We start from the raw sequence: 26759 nt of genomic DNA on the forward strand, positions 1-26759 counted from the left end.
TTTTGTTTTATAATTTATTAGTAAAGAGTATTTTCATTAATAGTTAATATTTGATTATTATTATTATCATTATATTTTGTTCTTTCAATTATTTAATTAATAATATTTCGTATTTTCATTAATGATCAATATTTGATCATAATTAAAATTATTTTACAGAACACATTTGAAGTTTAAATAATATTTATCGATAAATTTAAATGTTTAAATGCCATGCATTTGTAATTATATGATAAAATTCTTATTATTTCGATTATATTATAATAATGATGTAAATACTTGTACAATTTTCTTTGTATATTAATTTATTAAAATATATTTTAAATAAACCAAATAAAATTGCGACAATTAAAAATTAAATATATCATAGTTTTATTCATCTAAATATATAAATTAAATGATAAAAGTATTACTTCAGAATATTTTAAATATTTTCAACTTTTTAGTGTTACTGCGAGAGTCCGTCAATAGATGGAGCCTCTTGTATAAATTTTAATTGACATAATCGAATGAAGGACCTCACGAAGTACAAGTGTTTATTGTGTATTTAGAAATTGTCCGGTTAACGGTAATCATTTAATTATTATTTATTTAAAAGCCGTTTAATTAAACTTTAATTGGCATTCGCCGTGTTAGGAAACGATTATGTCCGAATTTAAACCATAAATTATCGAATTTAAATACAATGCGTTTATTCATTTTGAGTTTTAATTACGGATATTTATAAATAATGTGCTTTGTAATTGTATTATTTCAATACATAAAATCTATATTTCCCCGTTAATTATCATTAATCATATGGTTATTGATTATTCAGGCCAAAATGTGAAGTAAGACTATTGTACAATTTTTTTTATTAAATAATTTAAAGCAATAACTTTTATTTGGTTAAGTTTAATTGTAGGTCTTTACAAGAGTAATGATATAATTAAATTTTACAGTTTCTATGTTTAATAGGTGTTTAGATATTTAATTGTCTCTAAGTGTAGGTTATAGAATTTATAGATTGAAGATTTTGAAATGTTTTATATGCTGTTTTTAACCAGGATTTCAAAAAAATATTATGGATTTTTAAAGTTAAAGTTTTTGTAGAATAGGTATTAAATTATTTGTTTGTTTGTTATTGATTTGATAATTATTTTTTATCTACATTGTATAATTGATTTCAATTGTGATAAAAGAATTTTAAATTAAATTTGTGAGAAGAAGCAAACAATAGTAAAAAAATATTTTTGTATGGTATAATATAAAATAAAAGTTAATTATCATATGACGCGAAAATTTAAAACAAAATTATATTATTTTAATTTCTGATAAAATATGTATTTCAAACATTTTTATTAAAAATAGTGATACAATTATTATTATAATAAGCAAATTAATTCCTATTTAATACTGTGTAGTGATGCTTTCAACTATTAGTGATAAAAGAGTTTTTTATCTTTGACTATTGGACAGCTAAAACATTTATTTCCATAACAAAAATCTTGGCAACTTTTTTCATTCATTTCACTCATATTTACAAGTGAAAAATGTTTATTTTTTTATGCAAATTTTATTCAAAATATTTATGGAAACGTATTGAAAAATATTGGAATATTTCCTAGAAAATTGGGAATTTCCAAACCTTCTATAAATATAAATTTTTATCTAAATACATTCCAAACAAAATTTTAAAAGCATATTTACGAACAAAATATTGTTAAAAATAGAAAATATTTTAACTAATAACAAAGTATTTCTTCAAAAATTTAAACGTAATTTTTATGTAATAATTATGCTTATATATATAAGTGTCATTATTTTTAAGAGCATACAATTGTAAAAATAATCTCCTTTTTTATAGTAAAAGGATTTTGTATATGTGAAGTCAAGAAGTGTTTCATATTTTGAAGAAAAAAAGTTCTATTACCTAAATATACATATTGTCTCAATATAATTGTCATTTTTTATATAGTTGATAAAATTGATTTGTTGACGTGTATTTTTAATACATAGACATTTTTCTAAATTAATATTAACATTATGAATTCATATTCATAAGAATAAAAGAAGGATGGGAAGTGGTAAATATAATGGGTTCAATATAAACAAGAACACATCGCTGTACCCCCGTAAGAAAGCAGTTTAGTCCTGGTAATGATGGAAGTTTTGTAAGACGAGGTGGCACAGATCAGATGTCGAAGGGGCAACGCGGCGGGGACTTAACCCGTCCATGTGACCGCGATGCGAGAGCGGCACGTCGAGAAAGACGAGCGGAAAAGAAGGAAGAGCACGGAAAAAGGAAAGAAGGTGAGAACACGGTGAGCGGGTGCGGGCTACGTTGAGCGAGCGAGCGAGCGAGCAGGACGAACGGAGCGGAGCAACAAACTCGACGGCAACGGGCAACAACAGCACGCGGCGGCAGCGACGGCCGATCTATCAAACACGTCCTGGATTGGGCGAGACGTGGGGGCGTTCCCAGGCGGTACCGGCTCGCCGTGCTCTTCAATCCGGCCGCGGAGGGGAAAAAAGCGGCCCGACGGCCGTGGTGGGGAGGCGAAAAGAAGTAGGGCGCAATTTTTAGTGGTGGTGGTATCAATCGGGGAGGCCACAAAAATTCCGTCTCAGAAAGACCGTGCTAGTCCCTCGAGGAAACCCCGCCACTAGCGAGGATTTTTTACGGATCGCCGCGACTACTGCGCTTGTGTGTTGTGTGATCGCGACAATTTGTCGCCGTTAAAAGAATTCCGTGACATCAGTAGTCGCGTTGTGTCGGTGGCAAAAACAGGACTCATTTCCAGACGCTCTGACCGCAACAAAGAAATATACTCCCCACCCTCCCCCTGGCTTCCCACTCTGCTCCACCCACCGCACAACACAATCGCAAAAATCAACGTCGACAGAAAGAAGCGAACTCTTCTAACCGTTCCGACCACCGCAATTATCACCTGGTGTCGACGACTTAGTGATCGGCTACTACTTTTCGTACATCCATCGCACCGCGGAACCCAGTGACTGACCACCACGAACTACACGTGTCGTCCGCCACCCGGGACAGAGTTTGTGTTCAGTTCAGTGCATACGAACGACTTACTACTGAAATTTTGTGTGCGGGCTGTGTGCTGGAAGCCATGCTTCCTTTGGCGACGACTCAGTGAGTGGAGTTCCTACTGGGACAAACATGTCCCAGTTTGCCTTCCGATCATCGCCGAATACTCAGGTACTGCCACCCAAAAACTTTGCTCTCTCACGGTACCCCCCTGAAAACTATCGCCGTTTTGGCCTGCCGGTTCAAATGCGCAGGGCCCGGCGAACTAACTTCTAACACACATAAACAAATCCCATGTGCCTCCCGGTCTTCAAGCTTTTGGCGCCCAACTTTTCACCACACGTTTTACCGTCCCCACATTTTTTCATTCTGAAAATGCCAAATAAAAAATTAATCACACTGTCCCTACTACAATTTTTCTTGACTATTATAGTAATTATATAATTTTTGTTATTATTACTACTTATTTTAAATTGTCCAATTATATTTATAATAATATAAATTAATTATTAATTTTAACTAACTGGTTTAATTAATTATTTTTCAATGTAAAATGGGGATGTACATTACTTTCTGTATTGAAAATTCAATAAATTAATTAAAATTAATAATAATAAAATAAATAATATTTGATACGCATTTTCTTGTATGTATTGACAATAAAAATGTATATTTTATTCTATTAGAAATAACAATTTTTATTTCTATTTTCTTATAGGAAAAATAAAAATAAATATAAATCGTATATAAATAAGTAAACCATTGTACTATAATTTTCAATAATTAATTTAATTATTGTAGTCTGAATTAAGAAAAATAACATGAGTCATCTACTAAATATTTTATTAATATTCATTTTTCAATAGTGAGAGTATTATTTAATAGTATCAATTTTGTTAATACAAAAAATGCATAATACAAACGTTTTTTATAAGAATAATAAATAATATTAGCTCATGATATTTATTTTAATATAAAGCCAAATTGTCACTTACACTTATATACATGCATTCATAAATAAGTGCTTTAACAACTTGTATTATTCAAAAATTTTTCTTTTTGATAAACAATGTTAACAACAAATCACTAAAGGAAACAATTTACATTACAAATAAATTATCAGTATGTTAATTAAGCATAATTTAAAAATGTATAAAAGAATTTCTAAAAAATATTAATATTTAGAACACTGTCAAGGTAGAATAATTATTGAGATTTATTCTTTTTTGTCAGATAATGCAGAAAATTAAAAATCTCCCTTTGACATTCCTGCCTTAATTTAACGACTCGGGTCTGCAATTTACACATTATCGAACAATAATTACTTTGAAAAAATAATTGCCTTCTTTCACTATCATACCACCATTACCTAATCATTTTCGTCGTTGACACAACCCATAAAACTACGTAAGGTAGCAAAGTTACAATTTGAAGGAAAATGGTCATAAGCATCTTATAACTCTCTTTCAGTAATAACCAACATTAACATTGTTAACATTGCAAAATGCAAATGTTATTAGTTTATTTTTTGCCATTAACACCTTAAGTAATCAATATGTGCAAGCAAAATGAACGTAATAACTATAATACTATATAAATTACAAAATACTCGTCCTTCATTCCAAACACGTCCGCCCATAATTCATCATTTTCACACTTTCAAGCATTCCATCAATGGGCCATATAATGACGGTAATTTGAGGTTTCACAACAAACCCCTGGGCGGATCCAACGAAAGATAAATAAGGAAGAAGATTTTACCTGGCCAAAGATCCAATTTATAAATAAACTTCGAGATCGGACCATTATCCTCTCAATGTCCTTAAGATTTTTAATATTTAGTTAAATAAAACAAACTATTATTAAGCTGCGCCTGCTTTGATCAAAATAATGCCAAAAACTTTTTTCTTCCCAATATTTAATTGTGTGAAGAAATGAGATGATGAGAAGAAAATTTCTATTAATTTCCATGTTCCCGTAGTTACTGCATTTTCGCTGGAAATACATTTTGCTCTGCATTTTGATTTCTTTAATTGTTGAGCTACTTAAAATTATTAAAAAATTGATGATTCTTTAACTGTTGATGTAATGACGTAAATCCTTTAATTTATGTTGAATTAACATATTCGTCCACATGTCACTGTTCGAAGCCATAAATATTTATATACAGAGTCGATTATGGCCCCATTACAACACTCACCGAACAATAATTAATTGCGTTTGGCGTTTTAACGAGTCAAAAAAAGCTAACGCCTTATTAACAGCTGTACCAGGTTAGAGATACCATTTCAAATTGTTGTGACGTTCATTTCCTGTCCGAAACTTGATATAGTTGGACGCAGGTACTAGTTTTTTGTTTGGTTTGTAAAGCATGTACGTTGATTGTTTTATCATAGGTGCATATCGTTGTTGTTGCTTTAAGTGGAAGAATGCAACTATGTGCTTGGAAAAACCTATTTCACTATCTGCAATAGTTTACAAAACTGTCGATGATATATTGCTGGGAATAACATATATAAAATGTAGATGTATTATCAAATGTAAGTGTGAGTTAAGCAAAGGTGTGTGTTGGTAGATTGCTACATTATTGAGGAGCAGGTATTTAAGCATTTGTTATCAGATTGCACCTTTTTACACCGCCTATTTGTAATTGACTTAACCGACAATCCAGGCCGCTTCTTTACTTATTTAAAAATTAGAATTTTAAATTGTATTAGTTATTTTAGAAAGCGGCATGTTGTAAAAATTAAGTGCTCATATTTCTATACGCTCTCCTATCCATGTGGCCCCTGAAGTGTGACACTCACAAAATAAGTTCCCTATTTTGTTTTTTTCCATCAAATTTTATCCATTTTAAATTTCATGCAGTTATAGTTTCTTTTACATTCTATTTACTGAATTGTTTTACAGAAGTTTCATCTATTAAAATATTCAGTTTCGTAATTTTCTGATTCAAATGGAGTCAGTAATCTCTATTTAAAAATTCCCCATCATCATCAGCAAACCAAACTCTCCCATATTGGACCAATATGCTAATCCCTGGCCTTAATAAACACATACCGGAGGGTGCCGATGCCGAAAAAAGTAGAAGCGTCGCAAAAAAGCCAGATTTATTTTTAATAATGGCGGCTCGCATCACACATGAGCGCGCTCCCCGAGGCCCTTCACACAACCAACTCGGTTATTGTTCGGCTCAGCGGTCTCGAAAACCGGAATCACCGAGGGATTCTGGCCCTTGTCGTTCCAGTTGCGAAGGGTCGATTCTGCCCCGCACGCACCGCACTGTAATTCGAGAGATAATTTCGCGACGCCTCGCCGAAGATCTCCGGGGGTAGATAGCGAGAAATGTTTGACGACGAAATGATAGGCCGGAGGGGTGGTTACGACGTCTACACGCCCCTTACGCAAATTTCCATGGCAATACAGGAATTAATTAAACTTGTATGGGGAGAATCGGCCGATGCTCTCATTAAAGGTGGAGATAAGCTTCTTCTAACGCATCGTCGCCTAATTGATTCGGGATTGGTGCACAAATATTTGACGAAACCAAGACACTGTTTACTGTATTGATACTTCACAAGTTTGTTCAGTTTTTAATCATTTGTAGCGCGGATCTTTAAGTCTATGTCGAAGATGGTACCACCTTGATCATCTTCGAAGTTTCACAACCAACTTTGACACCAAACTGGCTAGAAACGATTAAAAAACGACAAAAGTATCATAAGAGACATGATAAAACAGTTGGTACCTTTCAAGTACTAACATTGATTGTTTATGCTATGCCTTGGTACTGTTATTAAACTGATACAATTAAAATTTGTTGAATTATAGCTCATTTCTAATATTACACGTTAAAAGATGGAATTGAATTTTCTACCATTTCGAAGATCGTACCATATCAATCATCTTCAAGGTTCCTAACCAACTTTGACACCAAATTAAATTGTGGTCATGGAATAAATTAAAGATCATTTAAAAAAAAAGACAAAAGCATCATAAGAAAAAACATGGTAAAACAGTTAAATCCATTCCAGGTACCAAGATTAGTAGTACATTCAAAACATTAAAAGTTCCTTGAGATTTCAGTCGAGAAACACGTTTAAGGATCGACTTAAACTTTCTTCCATTTCGAGGATGGTCCATACCAATCATCTTAAAAAGTTTCTCAACCAACATTGACACCAAATTGAGTTCTAGTAACCAAATTGGCTAAAAATGATCAAAGAATGACAAAGCCACCATAAGTGAACATTGCAAAACAGTTAAATCCTCTCCATGTACCAAAATTGGCTGTTTATGCGGCGCATTCTCCGTCCGATTCGAAAGTGCGTTTCATCACTATTGTTAGAAACTCCAAACGTTTGCAACAATTACGGCTAATTGTTGATCTCGTTCTGGAATCCGGCCCGCGGAAAAAAAATAATACAGAACGCAAACAATTAACATTACATGGGATTTCACAAGTTGCTCCGTTGTGAGACCACTTGTGATGCGACACGTACCTCATAAAATAATTAATAACGTGGCCCCAGCGTCCAGTACCGTCGTTAACATTAATTAAAGTGTAAAAAATGTCTCATATTGGTTTTAATATTTATGATCGCGTACGGGATTCTCGATGTTATATGCTGGCATTTACATTTATAATGGCCTAACTATGGTTTACTTATATAGATGTTTGATTGAGTCGCCGGTTGAATTATTCACGAGTTTATTATTCGCGGACAAGTGTTCAAGCAAAAAACCACGGCCTATGGACCGGAGATTCTCATCACGTTTTTGGTCAGCGATTTTGTCAAATTCCAGGTTTGTTGGTGAGAATTTTAGGATTCTTGAAGACCAAGAAACTTTTTTCAGTATGTTCCTCCACTCCTCCACCTCAAAATTGTGTATAAATCATTTTCTGACACAATAGTACCAACAGTTAAAGTCAGGTCTTCAGCAAATTTGATTTGCTGTAACTAATTCCAAAGCCAGATCCATCAAAATCTGTAACCGATAAAAAGGATTCGAACGTGTAATTGTATTTACTCAAAAAGAGCAACGGTTCCGATTCCCATTGAGTAGATCCTTTAATGCCGTAATAAATAAAGTGTTCACACCCCAGATATTAATATGTTTAAATAGAAAGATCGCAAAGGTAGGAGAGCAGTAAAAACCCAATCCAAACAACAAAAGGAGAGACGTGCGTTTACCGAGTTCCAAACAGTAAACTCAAACGACAATGGCCCTTCCATCCTTGTACTTAGAGTCGACTGGGGTGGCAGATGTCGGCACAGCCCACCCTTGAATGTTTGTAACGCCGAATTTCACCCATCAAAATAAATATTAAATCATTATAAATCACACTCGGGGTCTTTATGGTCCGATACTTTTCTATTTAGGGGTGACTCTAATGCATTTATGTCTTGATGGATCGTTTTCCGCGGTCCTGCGGAAGTGGTGTGTTTCGATTGCCGTTATTTACTGGTGCCATTATGGCGAATTAACTCTGTTTATAATAATTGTTTAATGAAACGTCCACGGTTTACAGTCGAACGCTTACGCATAATGGGGACGGTATTTGATTTTAAACGGGCCTGGGCCATAAATGGTTTATGCACAGTAAAACTGCTAATATTTCGACCACAAACTGATTTATGGTTGCATTCTCTTTAACCATTTCCATGCGAATCCATTTGATAAAAACTAAAATGGAACAGTATCAAAATAGTGAAGAGGAGGGTAATTAAATGTTATTTGATTTATGAAATTCATTAATTCATAAACATGAAAGTCTCTAAAATTAGTAATAGTGATTGGAGCTGGGTACGCAACACGATATTGTGAAAACTCCTGTGTGTTTCGAGTAATTCTTGCAATTTATGGCATCCTGGCTATTAAGAAACCATATTTCAACTGCAGAATTATGAAAATTGCCCATATAAATTCCGAGAACGCACATAAATAATAACCGTAATGTGTGAAGTGTCACATTAGGGATTGTCTCTTCAATACACCGCTAATAGGAAGAGAAAATTTTCCCGTTATCAGAAATCGCAACATGTTCTTAAGCAATTATTGGCCATTGTCTTCCATTTAGTTCCTCCAGAAACGTTCTGGTCCGATTTTTCATGAATTTTATTCGGATAATCCAATAACATTAAGAGGCTCTCCTTTTCTGGAAAATCCTGTCGACTTGAGACCGCATATAATCCTAATATAAATCACCTTGAAGCCGTCCTCCTCTGTCTCCTTTTTGATATCCCCTTCAAAATGAAATTTATGTCTAGGTATCATGAATTATTGCAACCGTTTCTGCAAGTTTTTTCCACTCAGGGTGCGTTTGTTGCTCAGGATTGATTGATTTATGTACACTCAATCAAAATAAATCATTTCGTAGGTCGATATTGCATAATAAAATTAATTGGGATATTGAAAAGTACTATTTTCATAGTTATTTAATTATAAGAAGTCTTAAACCCAATGAGAAATTCGTATCTAAATTTGTCAATGATTCTTATTTCAGAGTGCAGTATCATCGGGTCCTAGTCAATCAACCACCCCACCAAGCAGCATGGCAGTGACATCATCGGCTCCAACACCCGGTACTCCTCCCGCTCCCAGTCAAAGGTGCTGTGATACGGGTCGTCCCCTGTTCACCGATCCCATCACCGGACAGAGTGTGTGCTCATGCCAGTACGAACTTTTAGGTTATCAAAGGCTGGCCGGAAGCGTGCCCGGTCTTCCGGCACTGTCCATGTACAGCGCTCCTTATCCCGAAGGAATGGCTGCCTATTTCCCAGCTCTGGGAGCTGATCAAGCGCCCTTCTACACCCCCACGGTACGTATCATTACACATAAAAAAGCATTTTATTGTAAATCATTGAAGGTAACTTTGAAATCGTTTCTAACATAAATTTGAGAGACAAAATATAGAAAAATAAAGACAAGATGAACAGTAATGTCAATTAATCAAGATTTTAATTTTTGAATAATTCCAAGATAGAGATTTGTTAAGCTTTATGAAGATGTCTGTTCAAAAAAAATAACATTTTATTGTAAATCATTGAAGGCAGCTTTGAAATCATTTCTAAGATAAATTTAAGCGACAAAACGTAGAAAAGTAAAAATAAGATGAATAGTAAAGTATCATCCATATTTAATAAGTGTCAATTAATCAACATTTTAATTTTTAAATAATTGCAAGATAGGGATTTGTTAAGTTTTATGAAGCTGACTGTTCAAAAAAAAAAAAAAAGAAAATTGTTGTAAATCATTGAAGGCAGCTTTGAAACCGTTTCTAACATAAATTTAAGAGACAAAACATAGAAAAGTAAAGACAAGATGAACAGTAATGTCAATTAATCAAGATTTTAATTTTTGAATAATTCCAAGATAGAGATTTGTTAAGCTTTATGAAGATGTCTGTTCAAAAAAAAAACATTTTATTGTAAATCATTGAAGGCAGCTTTGAAATCATTTCTAAGATAAATTTAAGCGACAAAACGTAGAAAAGTAAAAATAAGATGAATAGTAAAGTATCATCCATATTTAATAAGTGTCAATTAATCAACATTTTAATTTTTAAATAATTGCAAGATAGGGATTTGTTAAGTTTTATGAAGCTGACTGTTCAAAAAAAAAAAAAAAAGAAAATTGTTGTAAATCATTGAAAGCAGCTTTGAAACCGTTTCTAACATAAATTTAAGAGACAAAACATAGAAAAGTAAAGACAAGATGAACAGTAAACAATTATCTATATTTAATAAGTGTCAATTAATCAAGATTTTAATTTTTGAATAATTTCAAGATAGAGATTTGTTAAGCTTTATGAAGATGTCTGTTCAAAAAAAAAAACATTTTATTGTAAATCATTGAAGGCAGCTTTGAAATCATTTCTAAGATAAATTTAAGCGACAAAACGTAGAAAAGTAAAGATAAGATGAATAGTAAAGAATCATCCATATTTAATAAGTGTCAATTAATCAAGATTTTAATTTTTAAATAATTCCAATTCCAATTTATGAAGCTGTCAAAAAAACATTTTGTAAATCATTGAAGGCAGCTTTAAAATCGTTTCTAACATAAACTTAAGAGACAAAACATAGAAAATGTTAAATAAGCGTTAATTAATCAGATTTTAATTTTTAAATTATTCCAAGATAGAAATTTGTTAAATTTTATGAAGCTGTCTGCTCCAATTTAGATTATAATTTAAATTAGGAATTTCATATTCCATTTAGAAGTCAAAATTGAGGTTATATTTTCCAAAATTCTGACAGCACCACTAAATTTGCTTTCAGTTGGTATTTAAAATCTGATCGCACCCCAATTAACCTTGTGACAATTAATGTTGATGATTAACCAAAATTTTATCACATTTATAAAATGTCTTTGGTCGAAAATAGGTCGTGGAACAGTGACACTACATACTAATAACCTAATTAAATGTTAGTTTGTGCAATTAGCAAAGTAATAAAAAATTTTAAGTAGATATTTGCGATTAGTACTCCACTAATGCATATGTATTGCAATTCATATTTAATGCATGATATGCTAAAGAAATCGCCACGTTTAACGACATTGTTGGATTGAAATCATGTGATCTAGGCGGCTTGTAATAAAATTGTCGGTGTTTTAGCAAAGTTCAAGCGTAACAATCAATATTTACTTATCCGAAAGCAAACATTAAAAGCATTGACATTAAACAGCAACAAACAACATGGTGTGTGCAACGTTACCGTCGGAAAAAGTGACCGGTGCGAGTGATTGAAAATTTTAAGCATTTACGTTTTCTTCTTGAGTGCTTTTAACATATGTTGCAAGGTTAACACTATCTAGTTCATGTTACCATTTGCATGATATCCAGTGCGTTTTAATGGTAACCCATTACTCGGTTATGGTTCTCCATATGTCGAATAATTCTCGGATTAAACTGTTCCATACGAAGTAATACATTTTTTTTTTCCATCGACATAGAAAAATGTGATGAGTCCATGAAATCCATTAGTCTGTGTTTTTGTCGTGTAAACACTTTATTAAAACTAATTATTGAATCACTTAAGCCGGTAATTAGTAAAGTGCTGTATCGGCTTGACGCAAGCAATTCTTAATCGGAATGAATAAAACATGTTTGTTTTACATTTTTCGAATCGATTTAAACTAATTAGTGTTGTACAAACAATTAATTTTTGCATATTACAAACGCACTATTAATCAGTCAAGGGTACAATCATGTGACAACTCGGATTTTGCAAGACTCCTTTCGGGCATATCAGCTTTTGTTGCACACGTCTGTTTTGCTTGTTGCTTTTAAAGATCTAATTAATTTAAAAGCAATGCCAGTTGATGCGTTAATTACTACGAATGTGTTATTAATTAACGGGTTTTTCAGTTTTTATAACATTTAACTAATGAACTAGACTTTTTCTAGACATTAAAAAACCGCAATTATCCAGAGTCTCTGGGTGAAATAAAAAGTGTAGTTACAATGAACTTTAAAACTAGTTTCGTAGTGTGTGGATTATAAGTGTTAATTGCGATAAATGGCCGAAAATAAGCACCAATTAGTTTTGAAAAGAATATTTTTGTTTAATTTGCTATAATGCTACTTACGTGGTGCAGGAATTTATGTGCCATTTGCACTGATAACAGCAACATTTCAATATTAATGCTTTGCCAAAATGCCTAATAAATTGTGCTATCGTGTACATTTGCTGTAATTTTGAAAGGTTATTAACATAATTAATAATGTATTTATGCTTTATAATAATGATGATAAAAACAGTGGTAATTACTTGTTACCTTATTATTCATAAATTATCGTGTGAGGACATCATACATTCAGTATTTCATATTTATGTTCCGGATTTTTATGCGTGTTGTTACAACAAAAAATGACAAGGCTGTTTTCACAATTAAAAATTAATATTGATGCTGGACTTTATACTAATGTGTGTGATGTGTGTGGTCCAGTTACAAATTTATATAGCGATAAAACAAATAACGATTAATTAATAAACATATTTACATAAACTTGTTTATAATACAGCAACAAGATTTATTAGAGGATAGTATTCAGGTCTCAGCATCAACAACTTTGTTAGTGTCATTGAGAACGAAACGGCGTCAATACGGATCTGATGTGGACAGTTTAAAAATTAGGCTTACAAATGTATTTGTAAACAAAACACTACAATTCGATAACCTTTCCACTCAAAAAAAATTGTAAATGTGTCACACAGAAACCATTACAACGAGCATTGTGTAAATTATGTCCGTTTTAATAATATACACGACAACATTTTTAATCGAAAACCAATTTAACACATTTTAATCTGAGGCGAAGGTGTGATGTTTTAATTAAAAATGTTAGTAACGTTTAAAGCTGATCTTATGAACGTATTATGTGTACTAGAAACCAGATCAAGGTTTGTGGTTGTCTTCAGCACTAAAACGATCACCTGGTTCTTCGGTACTAGTCGTACTGTTGCGCTTGACAGTTGTTCCATACTCGCCATTAAAATCATTAAAGAATAATTGGAATGCCTGATCATTTCGGTGGAATTTACAAATAAACCGATAATTAGAACATACGTAAGAATCGTGGACGCAAACTGGATTCCGATGCTGTGTTGTACGACCACCTGTTTCGAAGGTGAAACGGAACAGACGTAATATTGAAATCTGATTATTGTAATTGAGTTTTTTACAATGCTATAATTATAGAGCGTGTAATTTAATCAATTCGCACACACACTTTTTCCTACTTTGTGGTACTGATGCAAACTGTGTAAAACTTTGTGCTGATTAGATTGGTCACTTGCTCTCAATTATTTTAAAGATATTCAGTGTCGTGTCCATAACAAATAAGGCAATAAATATCCGAGCGGCACGTATGAAATATGTATAAATACAGACCCGGTTGTATATTCATGTTCGAAACCCAAAGCGGGTTCTTCTAGTTTCCCCGAGTTGTTCTAAGTACTAACAACACGAAACTCTAATGCACAGTAATGTAATTTAACATGGTGTAGCGTAAATACTATCTCAAATACCATGTAAACATGTGTCGTATGCTGAAACTTTGATTGGCAAACAAATGGGTTTTGTATCAGCCAAGTTGGACACACGGATCCGAACTAGTTTGTTGTCCTGGCTTCCCTGTTTTCGTCCACTCCAATTATGGAACAACTGCGACGCTCCGGTTTTACTACATCCATGATTTAGTTGAAAGTTTCCAAGACCCGAACTGTACCGAATTGGGTAACTGACGTGCTTGTTTATCGGGAAGTTGGGTGCATCCCTTGTAAGGCAATCAAATAAATTAATTGAATCTATTTTGGGGGCGAATTAGAATGGTACTTTTTTGTTTCAATGTTTAAACGGAGAAAAATGTGTGCGTTAGATAACAAATTCTTAAAGTTTATTGTCGCCCCAAGTTTGCCTATAAGTTGAGCTTTACTGCTTCATAAACCGTTTAGCGCACTAATAATAGTCGGCGTTATTACGTTTTTATTTCCACATAATCTTATTTTTAATGCGAACGGTTGATAATTTTTCATTCCCTGTCGCTCGTATATCTTCGCCGACAGTTAGTTACATGTAGTTTAGCAATGCTCAAGTGAAACTCGGGAGAACAACGGGCGCACATCCAGCCAGGCAGCCATTTAAAATAATTTAAAGACCAAACATCGTACGCCGGGCTGTCAGACTCATTGTTGGTCCCACAAGAGCGCCGTGATTAATATAATAATCTGTAATGAAGTTATATAGACACGTCCGAGGCGCTGATTTATGACAAAACGAAATTTTTCATGGGACTTAATCCGCCACAAAGCGTCCATTCAATCGGATCTCCAACTGCCTTCGGGTTATTTCAATTTGAGGTGTCATGTTTTCTTAATTATTTCATTAGTCCGACCCACGCGTAATTTGTTCAGACGCGCCTCATTGTCCGCGTACGTACATTGTAATTATAAATCTATTAATCAAAATGTGCGGTGAATGGCTGGCGTGCACCAAAACTAACTTCTTTCAGTGCGACGGCTTTTCAACGAGCTTAGTCCGACCAATTGTTGCCGGATCTGGTAAATTATAACGTAAACCACTTATGGACAATAAATCATCGGTACTTAAGGTGTTACAAACCGAACGAGCCATAAACAATGCACAAAGTACTTATTTATACGTATAGAGAAGGTTTATTTAGCACGAACATTGTTTTAATAAAATTGCATGATTCAGGTAATCTGAGACCAGATCGGGTCGCTTGTTATTATACGTTATTGTGTTATTTTTTTTTTAACGTAAACTAAAGTTAATTAATAAACAGGAAGGAGCTGCACAGTAGGAAGTCATTGTTTTATTTCTAAACGTATACGCATTTAAAGCAACATTAATTAGTACACATATATGTATTTATAACTGATTAAACCAAGTGCATTGACTACAAACAACCGTTCTGTGTAACGCATACGCGCCGCACTGGTTTCGTTGGTTTTAATTAGAATGGGTTGCACTTCAATGGTCGCGATAATTATTGAATATTATTAATAATTAATTAATTCTTTTTGGTTTTAGGCTGGCTTGGATCTCAAGGAAAACCTGGCTGCCGGCGCAGCGGGTTGGCCTTACCCGTCGGTTTACCATCCGTACGACACTGCATTCGCCGGGTATCCTTTCAATGGGTAAGTTTACTATTTGTATTATCTTGCTTCATGCAAATCTATGATAATTCAGTTGGAGAATACAGCTGTTATAAAGGCGACAACACCTGAAGGTCGTTTTGTTAATTAGCAATTAATAAACAGATCCATTAATGAGAGTATTTGCCAGAAATTGTATTACACGTCCCCCCTTCAATTATCTAATTATTTTGTAACGTGTCATTATCTGTGCCCGCCTCCAACATCCCGTCTCCGGCCACATATCGGTTGAGGAGTCCCGGCCTAACCCCTGCAGACGTGCCTCGTATATTATTTAACAGCGATAACGAGCCGAACACCCTCGCAAAACCCCCCGGAGGCCCTCAACCGCGTCACTTTTTCACATTGAATAAAACATCAAATCCGGGGTGCCCCTTTTAATTTACAAGTTTGAATATTGCCGAATTTATAGGTCTGGTTTTATCCGGTAATTTATCCGTTAATTCGGAACCGGGGCAATAATAAAGTCGGAGAAGTGGAGCGATCGCGGAGAATGCGCCTCGTGGTGCATTAAAACGATTATGCCGATTGGATTTATCAGCGATTTATGTCCACACTACCGGTAATCCCTGAGTTGCAAGTTGCCCGGTTCGAATCAATCACGTGCGCAATAACACTAAATCTGCATGGAAGTGAGTTCGTGCCCATGACTCACCGATAATAGACGTTTAACATGCACTCCAACGATGGGCTTGTAAGGAAAAGAACCATCCTCGTACGCTTTACAACAAACAATATTGTGTAATTCACCGTTCGCCGCTGGTGCACTGTCGTATCTGGTTTTCCTGTCTTTTATTCATTCCGATCATGACCAAGTTTACAATCGCCGGCTCCAAATTGTGGATATGACAGGGGAATGTAACCAAAGACATTGTCATACCATCTATTTGTATACTATCTTCAGCAAGAAAAAACTATAAAGGTTCCAAATCTTACTATCAATTTAATATTACTGCTTCAGATTATTTCTTCCAAGAAAAGGTCAAATGCTTAATCAACATTACCTCTATTCTTGTAAATATGACAGGAGAAAATAGTTAATTAAAATAACCTTAAAGTAGCCTTAAAATATGTCTTAAGATCAGTATTCCTTTATTCCTGGTTTTTGGTAATTTTCAATTATTACCATCTTCAGCAAGAACAAACTGTAAAGGTTCCAAATCTTACTTTCAATTTAATATTACTGCTTCAGATTATTTCTTCCAAGAAAAGATCAAATGCTTAATCAACATTACCACTATTCTTGTAAATATGACAGGAGAAAATAGTTAATTAAAATAACCTTAAAGTAGCCTTAAAATATGTCTTAAGATCAGTATTCCTTTATTCCTGGTTTTTGGTAATTTTCAATTATTACCATCTTCAGCAAGAACAAACTGTAAAGGTTCCAAATCTTACTTTCAATTTAATATTACTGCTTCAGATTATTTCTTCCAAGAAAAGATCAAATGCTTAATCAACATTACCTCTATTCTTAAAATCAGTATTCCTTTATTCCTGGTTTTTGGTAATTTTCAATTATTGTAGAATTCACAACCCCTCAGGAGAATCTGTAAAGGTTTTATCTTTGATTCATTCTCAAAATGAGTAAGTTTGTAGATATGGCAAATGGAGGTAACTAAAACATACAATCATCCGTACATTGTGTGCTGTTCCTGCAGTAAGAAATAATTTTCAAATCTGGTTTATAATTTAATATTACTGCTTTAAAATATTTCTTCTTCAAAATTCATCATTTTGTAGTCTATCCATCTTTGATTCATTCTAATAATGACCAAATGTGTATATATGACAGGAAGAAGTAACTAAAATCATTGTCATAGAATCGTGTCCTCTTCTGGTACTACTTCCAGAAAGAAATACCTTTTAAATCTGGTTTATGATTTAATATTACAAAATATTAAAATATTTCTATTTAAAAAGAACTAAATATTTAAGATCAGCATTACCTTTATTCCTGGTTTTTGATAAACTATGTAAAGATTTTATCATTTTTTCATGTCTTCATTATTATGCAGTTAACTGATAATTACCAAGTTTGAAGATAAATGGTAGGAGAAGAATTAAAACCATTATTGTGTCCTTTTTTACTACTACTTCGAAAAAGAAAAAAACTTCCAAATCTGGTTTATGATATAAAATATTTCTTCTTAAAAAGATCTAAATTTTAAGATTAATATTACCTCCAATTTTGGTTTTTAATAACTTTAAATTAAAATATGTAACGGTTTGTTCATTTTTCCATATTTACATCATTAGAGTTCTATTCTAGTCCAACCAAATATAAATTGTGACAAACGATCCCGCTTTGTTGTAGTAATCACCGGTAAATTTTTTCTCACTTCCCGACAGGGACTTTTATGTTGTCCCGTTGTCAATCGTCATACTTGTAAATACTATTTGTAATACTGGACGGGTTCCAACGGTCGGACGGCTAATTTGTGTAAATTATATTTTCAACAGAACAATGCACAGCATTGAAAAACGAGAACGGACAACGCTTGGAAATTTGTTGGGCGAAATGTTTACACGAAAATATTTAAATAAACGACCGCCGTCAACATTTTTCTTGCCGGACTAATGTCGCCTGTGGGTTTTTCAAGTTTAAATTGTGTGTCCATGAAATCGAAAACACATTTTAATAATAAACGTATTTAAATGCGGTTCTAATCTATTTAAAAGCCGCACTTGGATCTATTTTTAAACAATTACAAGGCCCGACAAATAAATAATTCAATGGGGGTGCCTATTTCGGAAGGATTAGATCGGGAAATCGGCCGGAACATGCACATAGGATTTGCGCCATCCACTTCCGGCTGAAATATTGATAAAGCCGCGATAAATATCAAGAGGGTGCAAGTTTATAACCAAATAATTCAGATAAAAGGTGTGTTATTGAGCGCAATTCGTCCGAAGGGGCGAAATAAAATGAATTCGAAGCCAGAGCGAAAAGACATTTTCCATAAATTGTCGTTGGAAAATGCATGGTGGCACGCACTGCTAAAAATTCAAAAGATTACGGGCACATATCGAAAAGTGGATTCGAACACGACAGGATTTTTGTTTTTGTATTTTTAGCGAGATATCACACTGTTATCGCCGACTGACGATCCTAAATTTTAGCCTGTGTTAACACGTCAACAAGATACAATAGTTGTGCATAATAATAATGGTGCAAAGTTTGATCGATACGGTCACAGCGAACAGGGGGTTGAAAGTTAAACGCAATTATAAATATATAATGTTTCATGTAGTGACATTTAAATAATTAATTAAATTAATAGAAAATATATATCTATTTTTATACATTATTTTTTTAATTACATACAGTTTGTGCCTACTTATGTATATATTATATGAAAGTCATGAAATAAAAGAATTCTAAAAATAGATCGTTTTGTAGAATATTCATTAATCAGCACATTTTACTGAGAATTGTACACTAAGTATGCAAAATAAGCAGCAACGTTTTAATTCAAATAATCCCGTCCCATACCAAGAACCACCCACTTAATAATTTATAAAACCATTTTGTTATATTAAATTTATTATGTTCGTCCCTGTTATTTATTTTATAAAAGTCATCAAAATTTCTAAATTTTTAAAGCTTGATACCATTTTTATGTTTGTTATGTCCAAAATTTTATCAATTTTGTAATTGTTGTTAATTTTTATGAATATTTTGAACAATTGCAACATTGTTAATCAATCTTCCAGTGAATTTCTTTGGTGGCTTATTAAGACAAACATTAGTGATAATGTCCCACACCCGCTGATTTATTGCCAACTAATTGAAAGCCACTACGATAAGATAAAGTGCATCTAATTCTATAATTGATTGTGTTCCTAGAAACAAACCACACACATCGCGTTTTATACTCTCAACGTCACATGAGATCTGACTTGCAAAAAACAAGCGAATTGTTTACATCTTACACATTATTTATTTATTTTTTATGTGTGTTCCTCTATATTAACTAATTGAAATATATATGGGCCGTAATCTTTGACACGGTCATTGCCGAGGTTATCGCAGCTTATCGACTAAAAAAGCGAAGCGACCAACATAGTTTATGTTAGACTAAAAATAAATGGGCAAAAAGTGCACACATACAAACTCCGTATGAATACGTGCAGCCCTAATCAACAGTTATGGACGAATTTCTGTTGTGGTTCGGCCATTGGAATCAATAACCTTATGCAACGGAAAAAAAAATAACAGGATATCGGATACATACATGCGAAGCACTGTAAATTACCCACCAACAACACACCGTCAATCAATAACCATATAAATTTTAATATAGAAAATCGTACGGCTTTACGGCCATTAAGTGCAGAATTAATGTCTATTGAACCGGTCACGGGCTGATCATTATGCGATATGTCATTTCGGAAGTGGACATTTGTCATTTCCTGGTGTCAGACTTAAGCAGCTGATCATTCGAAATGTCCGGCACGTATGTGTTCAAACACAACGACACATTCGACACGTGCATCTCGGCCAAAGTTTAAATTTGATTTTTTGACTTGATTGTATGCAAAAAATGCATTATTCATCGGCATTGTCATAAATGCAATAAACAATACTAATTGTTAATTTTTTTTTTTTCAAGGAAACAAATGAACATGTCTGTTTAGTCCGCGTAAACATATTTGCACAAATTTCCATAAATAACCGATTAGTGCCTGATAGATTTCAATTATTTACTACAAACGGCAAATTTGTTGTACTAATTTATTTTTAGATTAATGTCAGCAGTGGCATTTTGACGAGTACGTTGATAAGTCAAATCAGGCACCGGAAAACCACCTACGTCATACACTGTGATTAATATGGCATTGCTGAAATATAATATCGATGCATGAAATACATGGGGAAAACATAAGTTGACAAATTGGTATTCTAATAATTAATTCATTAATACAATTTATCAAAGGAGAAATAAGACAATTCGAAATGTAAAATATTTATTGGGTTCAGGCCCCACTATCAACTGACCAAGGATGTGTCATTCAATTTGTAGTAAAAGAGTCAAATTAGAAAGCTAATTATTTAAGGGCATCGAAACATTGCTGAATTAACTTCTTAAGTGTCATTTTTCTCTAAAATAGATCAAGTTGGAAGAACTTTCGTTCATCAACTTATTCATTAAAAACTGATCGAGATGAAGAAAAATCTTTCTTCCATCTATCTTCTTCTAAAATTGATAAAGATGAAGAACGGTTTGTCTTTATACAGCAAAACAAATCACTTTTGGAGGAAAATGTCACCTTAAAAAGTCTGTGATGTTCAATGAGGAAGCAATGTTTGATTATCGTATCCTTAAATATTTAGCTGAAATGCCCTGTTGTAAAACATTTAATTCTACTGACAGGAGGCGACCCCAATCGACACGTTGCGAATTCACATCATTGCACTTTTCAATCCATCAATCGCAGACTTCATTATTCATCTCGCCTTTCGATTATTATTATTATTTAAAGGACTCAGGCGGCGATAAACCCCCGTACACCATGTGACACGCCGAATGAAAAGTGGCGCATTTTATAGTAGCCGTCGAATAAAACGCCGATATTTTCGTCGGCCGTGAAGCACAATTGTCATGTCCATTTTGTTTCGCTCCGATATCCTCCGTGAGCAATCGTCCATCCTCATGCATAATTGCAGTTTCTTTAGCGTGCGCAACGTGGCTCATAAATTCACCGCGTTAATTTATTTGAAACTAATGACATCCATCATTAGGCGATTATACCCGGGGCATTGAAAAATGTCCCACGAACGGACGTGGCATGAGACAGTTTTAAGCGATGGTCCCGATAAAGGCGAGATCGAAGCACCGATAAGGCGACTGGCTGTTAACGAGGACCGCGGATAGTGCCCGTCGCCAGGTGCATATCGGACGAACGTTTTCCACTAGAATAAATATACCAGAAACCCAACTGTTCAACTTTCCGAACGAGAATTTACATACCGAGGAGACGCGACGAGGTGGGCGCGACCAAAAAACACACACAGCATCACCGCACGACCCTGAAAGTGTGATCACTTGATAAACGCCGTATCGCGAGATCACTTAACGTCATTTTGCCGTACCAGTAAAAGCCAAAATTTTGATGAAATTAATTTTATCCTCAGGCTATGGGGGCTAATCCTGAATTCTAAATGAGGAAGGGGCATTCATTCTAGTTTCAACTCTTGTACGTGCATAGAGCAATCAATATTTTAAATAGACGTAAAGTCAGTATATATATTTCTTTATTGTTCAACCCTTTGGTGGCAAAAGATAAAAGAATTATGTTCGAAAACAACGCTGGAAGAGCCGACACAAAGGGCAGGAACAATGATCGAAAACACATGCCGTGTTAACAAACAGCGAATATAAGAGACACACAAAAGGGAGCAATTCCAGAAGCAGAAAAGCGAGAAGTGAGCTGAACCCGCAGGCGCGCGTCGCTTTGATTGGCAGCGCTGTTCATGGCGTTTCGCGATTAGCAATTGCTATGGAAACAAGCAGATAATGCGATCAGGGACGCGATGAAACCCGGCGTATCATTCCGGTGCGATTTTTTTTTTCAAATCATCCCTCCGCGTGCATTTTAAAACGTGCGCCATTTGCCGTCGCACAGATTGGATTGTGACGCGCCGCTGGCTCCCGCCGATATACTGACGGCTTTATTAATTTCCCATCTATAAACCGTGGGGGCTCTCCTCCCTCGGCGTTTTTCACGTCTACGCGTCTCGTGTTTTTCTATTGAAAAAATAATCGGATCCGGTGATGCGGCGAGACAGTTGTTTCAGTTAAATAAAGCAAGATTTCAACGCACATCTGTCATGGGACCGAGATGGTCGGAAACGCGGAGGTTGAAAGAGACGTACGGGGCAAATGAAGACGGGTTTCGAAAACACAACGAACGTGTTATTAAATCAGTGGTTTTGCTCCAAAGACCAGTTTTGGTTATTTATAGATTTCATTGGCTTCGATGACGAACACGAAACTATAATTAATTATAGCCATACATTACTTTTTAATGAAGTCAAACACTTTTCGTTCTTGTGAAAGTGTCGTTTTATCAATTTTAAAATCATTTTTTAATTAATTACTGTTCGGTCGCTCCTTTGTCAATCTTTGGTAATGCTCTTCTTGAACTTTCTCTGTTGCCAACAATACTTCTTCAATTAAATCCAAACATTTCCTCCAGTTTTTAACACTCGTTATTTCTTTGTTCCAGTTATGGTATGGATTTGAATGGAGCGCGAAGGAAAAACGCCACTCGAGAAACGACAAGCACCTTGAAAGCTTGGCTTAATGAACACAAAAAGAACCCGTACCCAACTAAAGGTGAAAAGATAATGCTAGCAATTATCACCAAGATGACATTAACGCAAGTATCAACGTGGTTCGCTAACGCAAGAAGACGTTTGAAAAAAGAAAACAAGATGACATGGGAACCCAGAAACAGAGTGGAGGACGAAGATAACAATAACGATGATGATGATGATCAAGACCACAAAAGCGCCGACGGAAAAGATCTGCTAGGTAATAACAACATTCTACATTTTTCCATTACCTTTTTCCTCATTGTTTAATTGCAATAAAAAAAAAAAAACAGGAAATAATTTGTGATTTCCTTGTTACAGATTCCAAAGATTCAGGCACCGCTTCAAGTGAAGACGGAGACAGGCCGCCCCATTCTCGCTTGGCTCCAGACACAGCCAGCGAATGGAGCGAATCGCGACCGGACAGCGGTCCGGACAGTCCAGACCTTTACGAACGTCCCCCCCATCCCGCCTTCCTGCCCCCCAGGTCATCCGGATCTCCGCCCCAGATGTCCGCTTCGGTGACTTCTAAGCCGAGAATCTGGTCATTGGCGGACATGGCCAGCAAAGAGAGCGACGGACCGCCGAACTCCGCGGCTTCCACATTGTACTCTCAAGCCCATGGAAGGTTGGTTCCATCCTTGGCGGGCAGACTACCACCGCCAGGTCTTCATACCGCCCCCTACGCAAGACCGCACGACTTCTACAGGAGTCTGTACGGTCCGGCTGCTCAGCAGTTGGCGGCCGCCAGCGGCGGTTCCCCCGACGCCAGTCTTCTGGAGACTTACCAGAGAACGTTGGGGGCGGTTAACGCAAGTCACACAGTACCTTCGTCTCTTAATTCCGTACTTACCAAAGCAAGTCTGGCAGCAGCCACATCCACGTCGAGCAATTCGTCGAGCCTGCCACTGGGTTTGACCACCAGCGCTTCGAGGATGTCGCCTTCGTCGACGTCCAGCCTGTCGTCTGGCTCGGAGACTCCGCTGAAACCGGTGGCTTTGAATAAGGCTTGACCGCTTAATAGGGTGGTCGAGATTTGGCCGTAAACTACCTCGGATCTTGTGCATATTGACCAATGATGGACAATAAGTAAAACGGACGCCTGCATTTGTAGTGATTGTACAGTTATATGTGATATACCTTTTCGTTCCTTACTTCCCCGGCGCCCGTTCTAGAACACTAAACAACAGTGCGAAACACTTGCAGTGGGAGTTCATGTTATTTAAATTATTTATATATTGTAATATTTGTTTCTCCTCTCGTACTATGTTGGTTATCCACACTTTCGACCTGCTGTTTTTTATTGTAAATAAATTTGGTGTTCTAGTGGTTCCCTCTAATTCATTTTTGTATATAAATTCGACTGTCCCAAAATGGCAGCAGTATAAATCTTGTATCTATGTATGTACCTAGTTTAGACTTGTAAACAAATATTTGTTATTATAATGTGTAATATTTAAGAAATATATACATATAAAAGTATACAGTACATGGAAAGATTTAGGATTCATTGTATTATAAAAAAGGTTCACCACACACAAAAAAATACATACACACGAGTATATTTTCCAGCAGACATATCAATTAATTGATCAGTAACAATTCTATATTTCCAATTTTACCCAGTCGTGTGTCGAAGCTGCAATAAATAAATCGTTCATTATTTATCTATTTGTTTTATTTATGGGCACTGGTACGATTTACCGCAAGAAATGCTGAAATAGAGAAATTGAAAGGTAAGTAACAACAGTACGTGAACTAGCAATAAATATACAGGTAAGTTACAAAATTATTTTAAAATATTTTCACTAAATAAATATATTTAACATAAATAAATAATTTAACATCTATACGATCTTTTATAAGGGAGTTTTAAAAATTTAATCAGCTCAGTTGCTTAGAATTTTAGATTCATTTTGTACATTTTTAATATTTTTAATAGCCTTGACAATTGATATTTTTTAGTATTTTAGATATAATAATTTATTTAAACTTATGATTTAAAAAGAAAATTGATAAATAACCATTAAAAATAATATTAAAAAATATTAATATATTCTTGCATCAGATGAAGTTCATGGTTTAATTAATTTACAACATGGTTTTGCAGAGAATTAATAATTAGCTTTGTTGCACTGAGAAACACTCCCAAAGTCTGTGAGGAATACGTCCTGTCAATTCCTATTAAAAAATGATCTGTTAGCACGCCTGAAAATGGTCTCTACGTGTGTTAATTGTATTATTTGTAAATTAATGTAGACGTTTAACGAAATGAAAATAAAAATTTTTAAAATATGCGTAGATGCTTCAAAAACAGCTTTAATTAACCCTAATTATTATTTTCAAGTATTGAGTAAAAATTAGAGCTAAATATAGACTTTTGATTTTTAGTTAATTAATCAACTATAATCAAATTCAAATATTGATCTTTACTGAAATAATTTTATCAATTCCTTCCACTGTCTTGATAATCGAATCGTGTATGTAATCTGATGCATAACGATAAAATTTTAAACCCATACATACGTCCCGAATCCGTCCGCAATTCCTCTAATAAATCCTGATCTAATTGAAGTGAATGTAGCCGCGGAATGGGCAAGAAGAAACATCGACATACACGGTCAGTTATGAGTAAGAACCGCGGTCGCTTCGGTGGGGTCGCGACCATCAGCCGAAGAATGCGCTGACAATGGGCTTGCGGACGTCTCTGCGGAACAAATCTTGGGAATGGACCACCGGTCGCGGACAACAATTTGGAACGCTGGAACAATGCATCAAGGAAATTTCATATTGGCCGACACGAGACTTCCAAGCCACACTGAACCTCGAGGAACATTTTCTTTGCTCAAAAATACTACATTATTAAACATTATAATTATCGAAACATAATGACATGTAATATAATTTGCATAAGTCAGACAGGTCCTCAGTAGTATTAATATTAAATTTACAACTTTAATAACAATTAATGTTTGATGGTTAACATCATAATAGTATGCAAGTAGAACGAGATTCACGTTTTCTAGTTATGATTCATAAAACTTTCAAGACGTTGATGATGTGTGAAAGCGTGAATTCCAATGACAGCTCCAGAAAACACGTACCAAGAACAGTGGCATATAATGAAACAGGTAACGGTGGTGTATCCAACAACCAAATCCTTAATAGATCTAGATATGAAAATAAACATAGACATTCCTCTCCCGCGACAGCTATATTTAGACGTCTTAATATCAGACACAATGCATCTGCATCGGGTCTAAGAATAAGGAGACGTTCTTCGGGCGGCGATCTGCATAATTCGATGTGATCCAAAAATGCGCCCGGAATTTTTTTATGAATGGGATTAATTATGAGCGGTCGCATGCACCGGACCCTCGGTGGATTCCGATGAATGTTTCATAAAGTGGGCTAAAGCGGCGACGTAAAAACTATGTCTCGAACGGGGAGTCCGTTGATGATGTTGTCATCGGCTGTCAAAGCAGGCCAATTTAGCCCTATAAGGCCACCGTGGACCAGGCATAATGAAGATACCAACTTTCTTATATATCAATCTATATGCACGGATTTATGGGGTCAGTTTTTGTCCGGGGCCGGGAGCGCATCTAGCGAGCGCCCCCGCTTGTCAGGCTAATTGTCTTCGCTTGGCCGGGACGTTGCCATTAAAGGCGAATCTAGCAATTAAACCTTCATAAATCGCTACATTGTATTCCAACGA

The 26759-nt window shown here is 34.9% G+C and overlaps 1 protein-coding gene across 1 annotated transcript; it reads left to right on the top strand.

Moving 5' to 3' along the window:
* Window positions 1–2648: 2648 nt before the first annotated feature.
* On the top strand, window positions 2649–24708 carry LOC109601208 (homeobox protein caupolican). The gene is made up of 5 exons (XM_020017430.2): window positions 2649–3202; window positions 9540–9854; window positions 15596–15702; window positions 22954–23261; window positions 23363–24708. Exons 1-5 carry the CDS (start codon window positions 3164–3166, stop codon window positions 24052–24054), a joined length of 1461 nt encoding a protein of 486 aa, XP_019872989.1. The 5' UTR covers window positions 2649–3163; the 3' UTR covers window positions 24055–24708.
* Window positions 24709–26759: the final 2051 nt, after the last annotated feature.

This window comes from Aethina tumida, chromosome 2 (assembly GCF_024364675.1).
Source record: "Aethina tumida isolate Nest 87 chromosome 2, icAetTumi1.1, whole genome shotgun sequence".
Classification (NCBI taxonomy): Eukaryota; Metazoa; Arthropoda; class Insecta; order Coleoptera; family Nitidulidae; genus Aethina; species Aethina tumida.

Excerpts from the sequence above, each read along its gene's own strand:
- LOC109601208 (XM_020017430.2), top strand. The coding sequence starts at position 3,164 with ATGTCCCAGTTTGCCTTCCGATCATCGCCGAATACTCAG. Across the intron at positions 15,703-22,953 it reads GCCGGGTATCCTTTCAATGG|TTATGGTATGGATTTGAATG; the intron begins GTAAGTTTACTA and ends TCTTTGTTCCAG. Across the intron at positions 23,262-23,362 it reads CGACGGAAAAGATCTGCTAG|ATTCCAAAGATTCAGGCACC; the intron begins GTAATAACAACA and ends TCCTTGTTACAG.